This window comes from Pectinophora gossypiella, chromosome Z, assembly GCF_024362695.1.
Source record: "Pectinophora gossypiella chromosome Z, ilPecGoss1.1, whole genome shotgun sequence".
In the NCBI taxonomy this organism is placed as follows: Eukaryota; Metazoa; Arthropoda; class Insecta; order Lepidoptera; family Gelechiidae; genus Pectinophora; species Pectinophora gossypiella.
The window spans coordinates 8534011-8547027 of NC_065433.1; the positions used below are offsets into that span (position 1 = coordinate 8534011).

The following is a 13017-nucleotide window of genomic DNA, read 5'->3' on the forward strand; positions in this document are numbered from 1 at the left end:
GCATTTCTTTGATACACCCTGAATTTGAAGGCAGTATTCGCCTAGTACTTGTTCTTCCGAATCTACACTTTACATCCGCTTTAAAAATCATTTTTCTCATTCCATGTCCAAAATACCTTTGACCTTTTACCCAACAGGGGCTTTTGGCGGCTCATAGTAACCCTGACACCAGTGTTGATGAGATAAGTTATTTACTTCACAACCCACACGAGAGAAGATGATGTAAATAAATAAATGATTATTTTATCAGATGTAAATTTGTGTCATGTTTGCGCTACTGGTGCAACATAATAAAATCTTACTGAGAAAGGTCCCGAGTGAAAGCAAGACGTAAATAACAGCGGTGATCTACTGAGAGGTTCACACTTTTACAACTCGAGGCACTATTTACCTAGTGTCTGTTGCTTCTGGTAGTGACCGGACCAGTTAAAGTAGACACTCATGTCTCTAAAGATACTCTGTTTCCTAGAATACACGAGTATTCTACGTACATAAGTACGAAGTTGCAATTTACTACTAGCTGAGCAGTGCTTTTGAGTAAATATACCAGTGAAATCGACACCCGTCTAAACGGACCACGACGAATCATGAACAAATTATATTAGTGATCCTCGTCTAACTTACTAAACACTATTCCCTTGATTCCTGCAGACACCATCTAATTTTATTTTAAGTTATATCTCTATAAATTTTTTATCCGCTGAAAAGGAAAGGGAACGATGATTAACAGCTGTTAATTTTAAAATAACGGAATAATCCGAACGAATCAAACAGGTATCTCGCTGGTATGCAATCCGTTTGACGTGCGCTGTCAACTTAATTCTGTCGGGTTAATGGCCAATGTAAATTTTTTACCTGTCCCTTTCCTTTTCGGCGGATAAGAAAATGACAAGTATGTCAGCTGGAAGAAATCTCTTTGTTTAGAGATAAGCTTGCCTGGACTATCTGTTTTCTTTGTATGTTTCTTGTGTCTGTTTTATTGTGTACATATAAATAAATATAAGTATAGGTAACTTAAAATAAAATCAGATGATTTCTACAGGAATTACCACCATTATGTGATAATTTTTCTTGTAGTTCATACCTACTTATTGCTATTAGTTTTCAATTGAAACTACATACGACTAATAATTGCTTGAACGGGTCCCCACATCAATCAGAAACCAGCCTACACTTAATTAGGTATATGCGCGCAAAACCTTATATTAAATATACTATTGTATGGCGAAATACTTTAATTAAGTTCTAATAGATAGGAGTTAAACAGGACGTCACTCTTAGTCTAAACGTGTATATGTAATAACAATGTTTGTAATTAAGTGCCTTCTAGAACAATTTCCGGAAGTATTAATTACGGGTTCCCGCATGGATGGAATTATGGAATTTATTAAGTAAAATATAATGGAGCAGATTAGCCTTATTTTATTTTTAAGTTATAATTGTAATTTTCTTATCCGCCGAAGATAATAGTGATGGATGACTGATAGCTGTTAATTTTAAATAACGCCCTCTGTGGGTTCGAATCCCGGTGGGGACATATCACAAAAATCACTTTGTGTTCGATCCCTAGTTTGGTTAGGACATTACAGGCTGATCACCTGATAGTCCGACAATAAGATGATCCGTGCTTCGGAAGGCACGCTAAGCCGTTGGTCCCGGCTACTACTTACTGATGTAAGTACTCATTACAAGCGGCTCATTAATAACCCCGACACCAGGGTTGATGAGGTTAGTATTCCACACGATAAGTAGAAGAAGAATTTTACAATGAATGAGTAAATTAAATAATACCCGGATAAATCAAATAGGTATCTCACTGATATATAACCCGTTTAACGTGTGCTGTCAACTTAATTCCGTCAGGTTATACGCCATCGATGAAATTTTGAAAGAACTAAAATTGACTGACCCTTTCGTTTTCGCCGCATAAGAGAATGACAGATTTTTTGCTTGAAATAAAATTAAGTGTGTCCTGCAATCAGCCATCACCAATATTTCGTTTCTACTTCCTTCCTTGTTACGCCGAAGCTCGTAGCTACTACCCTCTATGTAGCTAGGAAAGTAAATTGTTTTCCACTAATGTTCCGGGTACGGCCGAGACGAACATAAATAACGTCAGCGCACCGAATGTGTTCGTAGAATGTAGAATGACAAACAATATAAGTAACTAAGCTCGTTGTTTATTATACTTATAATGTAGGTTTATGCTAGTTATACGTTTAAATGCGTGTCAAGTAAGGCCTTCTACTTATTAACACTAGTTTCTAGTCACTCGATTTTCCCTCAATCAGCGCCTATCGCTATTGACCCACTAAGGTCGATTAATTCATTCAAAATTTTTCCTCTCAGACGACGCCCTGGACCGAGGTTCGCGCCCAACTGGGCACCCTCAGGTCTGTTGTCTTAAACGTTGTACCGGGTGAGAGCCACTTCCCATTTGTCCGGACAAGTAGTTAATGCCATCTGCGGCAAATTTACAATAAGTCACGTCAAAAACAAACTCACTCGATATTCGCAATCACAGTCACTCATATTACACTAACACAGTTGGTTCGATCATTTTAGACGCCAATATGGCTCACAGCCTATCACGTTAGCCTAACAGAATGCTCGGTGAAGCGTGCGTATACCTCTGACTAGCCTAATTGGGAATATAATCATGAGCTTATGAAATAGGTTTAAGTGTACTTACCTACTTAAGTATACTTATAGGGAATTGCCATATTGAAGTCGCTTTAAATCAGTATAAGTATACATAAATATACCCAACGTACGTTCATGCTTTTGATACGTTTATGACAATTATATGGTGTCTGTTCATATGCCCACAGCCCAATATAATATTGATGCGGTGTTTTACGGAAAATGAAAATCTTGTGAAAGTGTTTTATTTATATCTTTTTTATTTACTCCCAGTCTAGTAGGTAAGTGTTGAATAGCTGAATTCTAAATGAACGTTTCTCCTTGCAGATTTTCATTATTCATTTATGTATGTGTATTATGTATTTTTTTATCATATCCATCTTAGATCGCACGTACCAAGGGCAGCTGTAAGACGTTTTTTGACTACTTATAGTTCTTTTGGTAGGGCTCATGTACACCTTCGCCGCGCCTCTTCTTCTTCTATCGTGTGGGTTGTGAGGTATATTACCAACCTCAGCAACCTCAGGCGCCGCGCCACTGAAAATAGTAGAATCCAATAAAGCGGTGAGAACGTCTCGGTGACGAACGACGGCATCGTGTAAATAGGCCCTTAGGGATGAGTTTATGCATACGTCACCATGCCAATTACCGTTGTCCCCAGACTGGAAACGCCGCTGATCTTGACCCTGCAGGCGCCGAAGACGAACTCCGCAGTACAGCAGCTGTTCAATAGTAGCCGACCACCTCCGCCTGCCATCGAACCACAGCTTGTCACTTCTGAGACACTCAGGTACAATACAACTTAAACAGAGTACATTTGTCCCACCCACCAGTGCAGCAGCCGTACTACAGTAGCCGACCACCGCCTCCTACCACCGAACCACACTGCGTGATCTCCGAGACGATCAGATACATTACATCCCACGGCGTTATGCCGTTCATCAATAAAAATAGCGATCGGCACATTGTTAATACCCGGAATAAAAATAAACTTGCTTTACAAGTCAGTCGATTACATAAGATCACTAAATCTTTTAAGGGGCAATGTATACGTTTTTACAATAAGATTCCCATTGACATTCAGAATTTGCCTTTCAACTGTTTTAAGACAGTAGTTAAACAAAAACTTTACAAAAAAAAAGTTATTATAAAGTTAGTGATTATTTAGAAGATATGAATGCATGGAATTAACTGTCTGAGAACTGATATTAGGCAGCTAAATTACTCAATTGTATAAAAATATTTTATGTTTATTTTATTTTTTTAAAGAACTTCTAGGGCCCTGTGCCGAGGTTTTTCTTGTAGCTTCTTTTCCCCGGCTATACAGGCTGTGAGAAGCTGCAGTAGTTTTAGGCGGATGAGACGTTCGTTATGTAAAAATTGACGATTCAAAGTGTAACTATGTTACCTACTGAATAAAGATATTTTTGAATTTGAATTTGAACTTCACAGGGTCCGCCTACCTAAGCTGAACAATTGACAGGTCCGGTTGTTCTTGAACCGACTACCAATTTGACCTTGTATCGCGGAAAAAACTAGCTTAATTACATGTCAGGTCATATATCTATAGATAACATTTGTGGGGTTTCCTCACAAATATATTCTTTAAGTTTATCCGACTGACTGAGATAAAAAAAAAAATAAATAAAAAAAAAATAATAAAGAAGTTTATCCGAGACACTCAGGTGCTAAAACGTATCATAACATAAACAGCCTATATACGTCTCACGGCTGGGCATAGGCCTCCCCTCAATCTTCGAAAGTGAGTACGGAGCATAGTCCACCACGCTGTTAAATACAGATTAGTGCCGGGGTTTTGGGCTAATTAATAGCCAGCGCATTCGCATACCACACAACACGTAAACTTAATAGCTGCTGTCCCTTTTTTTGTCTGTTTTTCCTTAAGACGTTTCATTCCAAAGTGAGTCTAAGCCAATGAACATTGATTCTATGTTTCTTATACGTCGAATATTTCTTGTCTGGCTTTGTCAGCTGAATCAATCGTTAACTACACAATCGCCGATTGAGGTTTCAGCCTTTGTGGTTGACATTCCATCAATCGCTTTGTTTTCGAAGCACGAGAATAGCCTGCTGCAGTTCTCACGAGCACTACAACCCAAGAGTGTTCAAAGACTGAATAAATGTTTAAGTACTAGGTAAACTTGTTTCACTGGCCACATCAATTTTGACGGTCGGAATGTAGTTGCAGTCCTTAAATCAGTTTTGATTTCGCTTTGATGAGGAAGTCAGAATATTCCCGATGCAAAAATTAAAGCAATAAATTGTTCAGGTATGCATACATACAAGTATACAGGGGATGATTCAGACCATGTTTCTGAGTCGATATCAAGTGGAATTTCTCATCGCAAAATTCATGTTCTTTTTAGATTTTTAAATTACTTTATGTAAGTATATTACTTTATGTTTAACTATAGAATAGTATACATTTGCGATGGAAAATTCCGCTTGATATTAACTCAGAATAATCTCTCAGTATTTGTTACGATGTCACTTACACCCCATACAAGTACATACACGTAATACGTATGGGTGTTGGTGACATCGTATTGAATACTGAAGAGGATGATTCAGACCATAGTTCTGAGTCGATATCAAGTGGAATTTCCTGTCGGAATAGTCATGAACATTTTAGTATGTTTTATAATTATTATCAGTTCTATACTTTTGCGGCGGAAAATTCCACTTGATATCAGTTTTCGTTACGTTATAACTAACACCCTGTATAATAGGGTAGTTTCCAACTAGTCAAATCAGTTAGTTTTACTAAATGTCAAAACACGAAATTACTATGGAATTTATAAGAAAGCACACTGTGAAAAACATGATAAATGCTGCGCTTATTTTTTCCTTGCTTAAAATTTAAAAGTAATAAATAGAAAAAGAAAGCAATTTTTGTCAGTTTTATACTTTTCTTTATTTAGTATTAATCAGAACTTCATAGTTTATTTTTGAACTAGGAAACTACCCAATTATACATTTAATTGTCTATATGACAATATTATAGAGCAGCACAGACCTTCGCGGACAATATCAATTTGTATTCTTCAGTTCATCAATTGTTAGCACTCTAATTACATGGGTAATGCAATTATCAGATGTGGCCGGAGGTCCGGAACACACGTGAAAAGGTCCTTAAATCCGGGTAAATACTATTACTTTGATATAAAGGGGATGGAAGGTTTATTAAGCTTTATCCAGTTAAAGTGTGATGGTGGCCCCGTATGCGTAAACCAATTGTTGTGTAACAGGCGAAAAGCAAACGAAGCACAGGCTTTTAATACCATGAACATATTTTTAAAGTGATCCGATGAAATTCAATTATTTCACAATAATTTAATACCGCTCCGTAGATTAAAGTATTTGATACCCTTTCATTTTTAACGAGTTTTTCACTAGTAAGCAATTTTATGATTTATGTGTATTTTGTTTTTAAAATCCTGCCGTGTTTGTCGTTGACAAATACGATAGATAATATTAATCCCACGTTACCTGCTTCTATATAGTACTTTATCAAAACAATAATAAAGTATGTGTACTTACTTAGTTCCAAATTAACAGCATTCGTTTATAATCGGAAATGCGATGACTGCCGAGGGACATTAAGGAAATTGAAGCGCTGTACATAATTATATTAGCAAGCTAGATTATCCGCTATACGCAGAAAGGCACAAATTCGATGGTTCTGATCGGAATAAATATACTTTACTCAGCTCAGATCAGTGGAAACATGTGCAAGTATTTACTAAAGAAGAAGAACTCATTTTTATGAGTTTATGTAATACATCAAAAAATCGCGCTCACCTTGAGATGTCTTGTCGACCTGTATGCTAACGATTGTGATAGACTACCACTCTCCTGAGACAGAACGTTTGCTTTGAAAGGAATGTAATAATCTAATCCCGCAACAACCAGCTCTTGTGATCTTATAACAACGTAATCTAAAGCGCTGGAATTTTTAATTTCGGCGTATAATGCTATTTAAATTTCCGCGGTAAACAATTTGTATTTAAATGAGAGTTTATCTTACCTTCTTTACTCATAATGCGCATTATGGTAAACGTGGCGATCCGCGAAAACACTTTATCACTTGGTGATGGACTTCTTTTAACCGTTATCGCACGACAACGACTGCGGTATTTCGACGAGTTATCATTCTATTGCCACACATACGGGTGCTCTATTCAACAACTATACTCAGTTATTGTAATGTAAACTCCAGAAAGATACGTCTACTATGGACGCTAATGTAGAAAGTAACGCCCCTCGACGAGGCTTTGTATTTGTTGTTCAACTGCAACAATGGATAACTATGGGAACTTTCGAGTTTTCTCGGAATATTCTTTATGATTATCGTTCAAAAAGAAAAACACGGTAAAATGGTTCCATCACGCACCAAACAAATACTTGGCGACTTATTCACATTAGCGACTAGATTTTTGTATATCAATTCACATAAAAAGGAAAATGTGATACTGGATGCATAGCTGCTGACTTAAAGGTTCCACTTGTGTGCGCTCAATCAGTGCGGTCTATTGCTATTGGTTATTTTCTCAAGTGTCGAAGGTAAAGTGGCCTACTCGCGTTGCAGAACGTCTACGTCCATAGTTCGACGTTAAGAGCCCATCTGCTGACGACAACGATAAGTAAACACAAGGTATTCTACCACGACCGTGTTTTTAAAAGATAATGGATTCATGTTCACTGTTCGGACGAAAGTTATTTTTTCGTGGACGTACCTACTTTTTTAGGGTTCTATAAAAAGATTGAAAATGGAAAGAGGAAGGGGAGGCCTTTGCCCAGCAGTGGGATCTTGTAGGTTAGGTTAGATTCGTTTAGATAAAAAGACTAGCTTTATTTTTAAGACAATTTTAACTAAAAACACCCATTGGGCAATTGGACAATGTGAAATTTTTTAGCCGCGTATATTGTCGCACGATGTTCGTTTCGATTATAGGCTTGTGTGGATAAAAATAATACTTTTCTGTTATTTAAAAGTTTTAGTGTTAGTAGGTTGTTAACTTTATAAATGGACTGATATCTATTTGTGTAGGGCATGGGATGCCGTCAGACCGAAGGCAGAGGAGGCTGCAGTCAGACGCGTAGCAGAGAGGAACGCCCTCCGGTGTTCTCTGCTCCGCAGCGAAGCACGGAAGAAACAACAGCCCAAGGTCAGTGTACACGTATTACGTAGAAAGTACCTACAGGTGATTAAGCCAAGTAAAAAAATCCAATTTCCCAATTGACTAACTAACAACTCGCGCAAATCACAGGTAAGCATTGTCTACTGTGACTATATTCTATGATACGTGACCCGAGTTCCCACATTGAAACGTTTGCAACCCTCATTCACAATGAACGAATTAACAATTATTTACACAAACTGTCAAAACGTGAAAGTAAGTGATATAACATTAGTGTGGCTACGATTACTATTTTCATTTTCAAATTTAGATGATACCTATATTTCTCTCCTAATCCAGAGTCTAGACGAATTTGGTTGCAGATTACCATAACTACCTATAGATAGGTCAAAACCCAGATAACAGACGGCGGAAAACGGATCTACCTTGAGTACTTTGCAGGGACGAACTTACCGTAACTTAAGTCCCTACTTTACTGCAATAAGTCGACGAAACGAAAAGCTAGTGTAGCCGATTTTAGCGGACAACATTTTTACAACGAGTGTTACAACACGATAGAGCTACTTTTAAAACTGTTAAAACTGTTTTTTTTTTTTTTATTGTATTAATCTACAAGACAGATCTGTAATCCGTTTTATCAGTATCTCATCTATACATACACATACATAAACAGCTTATTTACATTCCACTGCTGGGCACAGGCCTCTTATCAAAGTTGGAGGCGGTATGGAGCATACTCTACCACCGGTTGCACGCTGCTCCATTGCGAGTTGATGGAGGTGTTTCATGGCTAATCGCCGGGATCAATGTGCCCTCCGAAGCACGAAATCATCTTACTTTTTCGGATAATCAGGTGATTGAAGCCTACAATATCCTTACCATAGAAAGGAGTTTCATAAAGTGATTTCGATCAATCGAGAATCGAACCCGGGCCTACAGAACCTGAGCCCAGCGCTTTAACTAATAGACCAAGAAGAATCTTACCTATAAGAGATATTAAAGTCAGTGGCGGGGGAATGTTCCGTTTCGTTTTAAAAATGGTAAGAAATTGTAGTATAGCTTGTATGGCACTGGTAACGTCACGAGTTGCTATTACACGCCCTGGATGACAAAACAGTTGAACCTATTCTGTTTTTTCTAAAGTACTTAGGTAAATACCTACGCATAATATAAGTCTTCTAAAATCAAATTAATTAAGCGTTTAGACTGCCTGTGCATAATCGTTTTATGAACGTTAGGGCTGGCGGTGACGGCAGGGTAAATAATCAATTGTTCCTTAGCGATGTAGGTAGGAAACTAGGAAGACAGATAATCTAAGCGTGCCTGTTTACTTCCGGATTTTAATTTTATTAACTGACTGAAAAACAACGGGAAGATAAGCTGCTTACGCGTTCTATGTTTTTTGCACCCAGTTAAGCGTAAAAGCTAAAATTCAAAGATTATTTATTTTTCTATGTATTATTTATACTTGCAAAAGGAAAATATTATTTTAGACACGAATTTTATGTAACACCAGTTGGTAAATTATATAACCAACCATTATTAGGTAGAGATACATAAGCGGTTTTCAACGACTCAGTTTTAGACATATGTACTTAATAGAACGACTCCTATTTAAATAGGTACTGATGGCATCATCAGCCTGTGCCAATTTCACGATCTCGAGTCTTTTCCGATAAAAGTGTCGAAGCAATGATATATCGCGCACTTGGCTCTCTGAAGGTCACAGGTTTCATTTCCGATGTATCTATATATATATATATATATATATATATATATATATATATATATATATATATATATATGTGTGTGTATGTATCTGTATCTGTATCCGATGTATCTGTATCTATATATATATATCTATATGTATATATCTATATTTCAAATAGATAGGTCGGGATTTTAAATCTCGTTTTTTTATTTTCCTTGACTATGTCCTTTTCTGTTCCCCTAACAAAGTGTATGCATGGTTGAAAAGTGAAAAACAAACTGAATTTCGTATTGGTCCATAATATATAAGTATTTATTATATAGACCTAAAAACATTTGTCATTTAAATACTACCAGTGTAACTAAGGTGTCCAATTTAACACCACAACCACACGGCAAATTAGTAACTGATTAATCTAGGCAATACCAGCCATCCCAAATTAATATCTATGTATAGCACAGAACTGATTAATATCTAATTACATATTGATTAACCTGTTACTTGGCTGTGACTAGAGGATTTGATCCCGGTCATGTTTTCTAATCCCGGGATAGTCCCGGGATCGTATTGGTAATAGAAAGTGGCAACAAAAAGACAGTGAAATATATCAAAATCAACTCGGTTTTTTATTAAATCTTTTGTTAAATATTCAAAAAACAAAACAAAATTATACTTTCTCCTGATAAAACAACAAACTAGATACTTCTATAAATAATTTATTAAATTGTTTGATAATTGCCTAGGATTTTTTTTTATATTTTCGAATAAACTTAAAAACATCATCTACTTAAAACTTATTTAGTTATCATATAAAAAAGAATATATGCTAAAATCATATAAGTCTATGCTTAAGGCTACAGACAATAACACTCTTTGGTTTTCATATATATTTTATCAGACAAATTAACGCATTTTTGTTAAGAAAAAAAAACTATCAATACATACTTACACGACGAGAAGCTGATATTTTACACACTTTTACACATTCGTTACACGCAAATTTTATTGACTTATATGAAAAATAAATAATCCCGAAAATCCCGGGATTCGTAAAATTCAATCCCGAAAATTTCGGGACTAAAATATGACCGGGATCCCGGATCCCTGGATCGAATCCTCTAGCTGTGACATACGCTTAAAACCTCGTGTTAAACGTAACTAACTGTTCTATAACTATTCTATGGTCTTTGTAATAAAATTCTATTACAACGGCTGGTAAGAAGGGCAATTGCAAAATTAATTGTGGAGCTTATTGACTCGAAATAACGAAGCCAATCGCAAACCTATTTTGGAAAACAACATTTTATTATGTAGTTTATTTTCCTGAGAAGATATTTACAAACATTCGATAGACTGAATCGGAATCAGAACATCAATCTGAACAAAGGAATGACAGAAAAATTGATTCGACCGATCATTCCAAGTGTGAAAATTAATGAAGGTACATTTGATTTACTTCGACTCGAATAAAGTTATTGTGCCGCTGAGCTCGCTGAAGTGGATGTAACATGGATAATGAGAAGCCAACCACACCAACATACTCGCTGCATTTACGGTCCCGCTAATAAAACAATTTTGCATAAATTACATATTGTAACACTCAATTTGCCATGTAAATTAATAGTGGTGATAATTTTCATACCAGTTATACGGAATTTCTTCTGTTAGCGACTCGTGTTGGTAGTAATTTGCGACAGTTGGTTGTAATGTATCCCAATGGATGAAATAGAAGACTGCATAGATGATGAGAGTTATGCCGAGTCTCATTGTACTGGACACCTTCCAAACATGACTCATTTTGTTTATTTAGAGACAGGGCAATTTGTCTCCCAAGTTCTCGACGCATACAGGCGACACGTCAGCTGGGTTAAGTATATTGCACGAACCACTTCGCCAATTTCAGCCCTCCTACAACTTCAAAATTTATTTGACGTACAATCAAAGAGCAAAAGTTCAGTCACTGAGCCCAGCGAATTTTATTTGTAAACAGTGGTGAAATTATGAACCATTAGTTGTCATAATTATAAAATTTATGTTTTTGTAGGTGTTTTTGGTTTATTACAGAAACGACATCTAACCAGGAGGTCTTAAGTGCAACCGGTTAATTTATTACTTTGCAAGAAACTGATTGGACTTTTGATCGTACATATATCGAATTCTGCGTGTTTAGTAAGATCTTGTTTTAATTACTTATGCTGCACCCGGTAACTGGTAGTACCTAACTAGTTACTAGCAGTTAATTTTGCGCCGCATGTTAATACGGTTAATGGTAATCATTATCGAGTCTGTTACTCCGCCGGCGGGAGGTTGTGCGACCATCTATAACAGAACGCAAATAGAATTCGGACGTATTTTACACAAAAAGTTATTCAGCTCATTGACTCACTATTTGTGAAAAGTATTGCCTATACGTTCTACTCTATTACCCTTTTAAAAAGGACGGTATCAAAAAGTACATCATTTTCGAACACACAGGTTCGATTAGGTTACGAAAGCAAACGCTTCATATTTTTACCGACCATGCTAGCAGGGCCCATGTCTTCAATCTTTCTGCGTTGATCGAAATCAGCCAACCTTCGGTCGCGTCTCTCCGACTCAATCAAAGACTCAAAAGCCGTGGGTCGCGCTCAACTGGGCGACATCGGGCACAATATTAGTAACAGTGTTGCCCGATACACAGCCTACGCTTCTTTATTTATTTGGGTATTAATATTATTGTTATAATAATATTGGGTAAGTATATTATTTCAAAATGGTCCGTATTCTGTAATGTTCACGCGACATTTCGCGTAGAAATATCTGAAACTCACGTCCGTTTGAAAAGTACGAGTTCAAATTTCTCCATGTTGGGCACATTCCTTCCTTGGTCAATCAAAAGGCATCATGTAATATAATATGTCTGTATAATCACGATACTCGTAGATTTTATTATTTTGTTATATTAAAGTGGGAAAATAAATTTGTACAAATATTCTAACTTTAAAACGAATACTTATGTAATCCTCGGTAGGTCCAAAAGAGGATCAAATTCTCGGCGTGTAGAACGAAAAGCTCTTGAGCTTCTTTCAATACCGGCTAAATCAAGTTTTCTCAGCCCACGTGACCTAGTTTAGATCACTTTTCCTTTCCGCGTCTCACTTTCCCGTCGCAACCTTAGCTTTTAATAGGACGGCTAATTACGACTGCAACCGTGGGAAACACTTAAACAGAAGACACAGAAATAGGCCGCACTCGTGAGATGACTCTAGTGGAGCATCTGGGAATGCGGTTTAGTTTGTGGTAAAAGGCAAAATCTTATTTATATTGAACTAACTTTCCGTTCGTGACTTTGTCCGCGTTATTTTCAGTTATACACTTTTATATCCTTGAAAAGTACCCCTATGACTGTCTCTGGGTTTGATCTATCTACGTGTCAACTTTCATTCAAATCGGCCCAGCGGTTTATGCGTAAAAAGGACACTTTCGCATTTATAATTATAAACTTTTATTTACACAGTACAG

General features: G+C 36.8%; 1 protein-coding gene across 3 annotated transcripts in view; it reads left to right on the forward strand.

Moving 5' to 3' along the window:
* LOC126380504 (uncharacterized) overlaps positions 1-13017 on the forward strand; it is a 156877-nt gene that overhangs the window by 105799 nt on the left and 38061 nt on the right. For 2 of the 3 annotated variants that reach the window (XM_050029960.1, XM_050029961.1), the window contains exons 6-7: positions 3305-3433; positions 7715-7832. In XM_050029960.1, the coding sequence (XP_049885917.1) occupies positions 3305-3433; positions 7715-7832 (247 nt within the window). The remainder of the gene's footprint in view (positions 1-3304; positions 3434-7714; positions 7833-13017) is intronic. The other variant, XM_050029962.1, reaches the window with a different exon arrangement.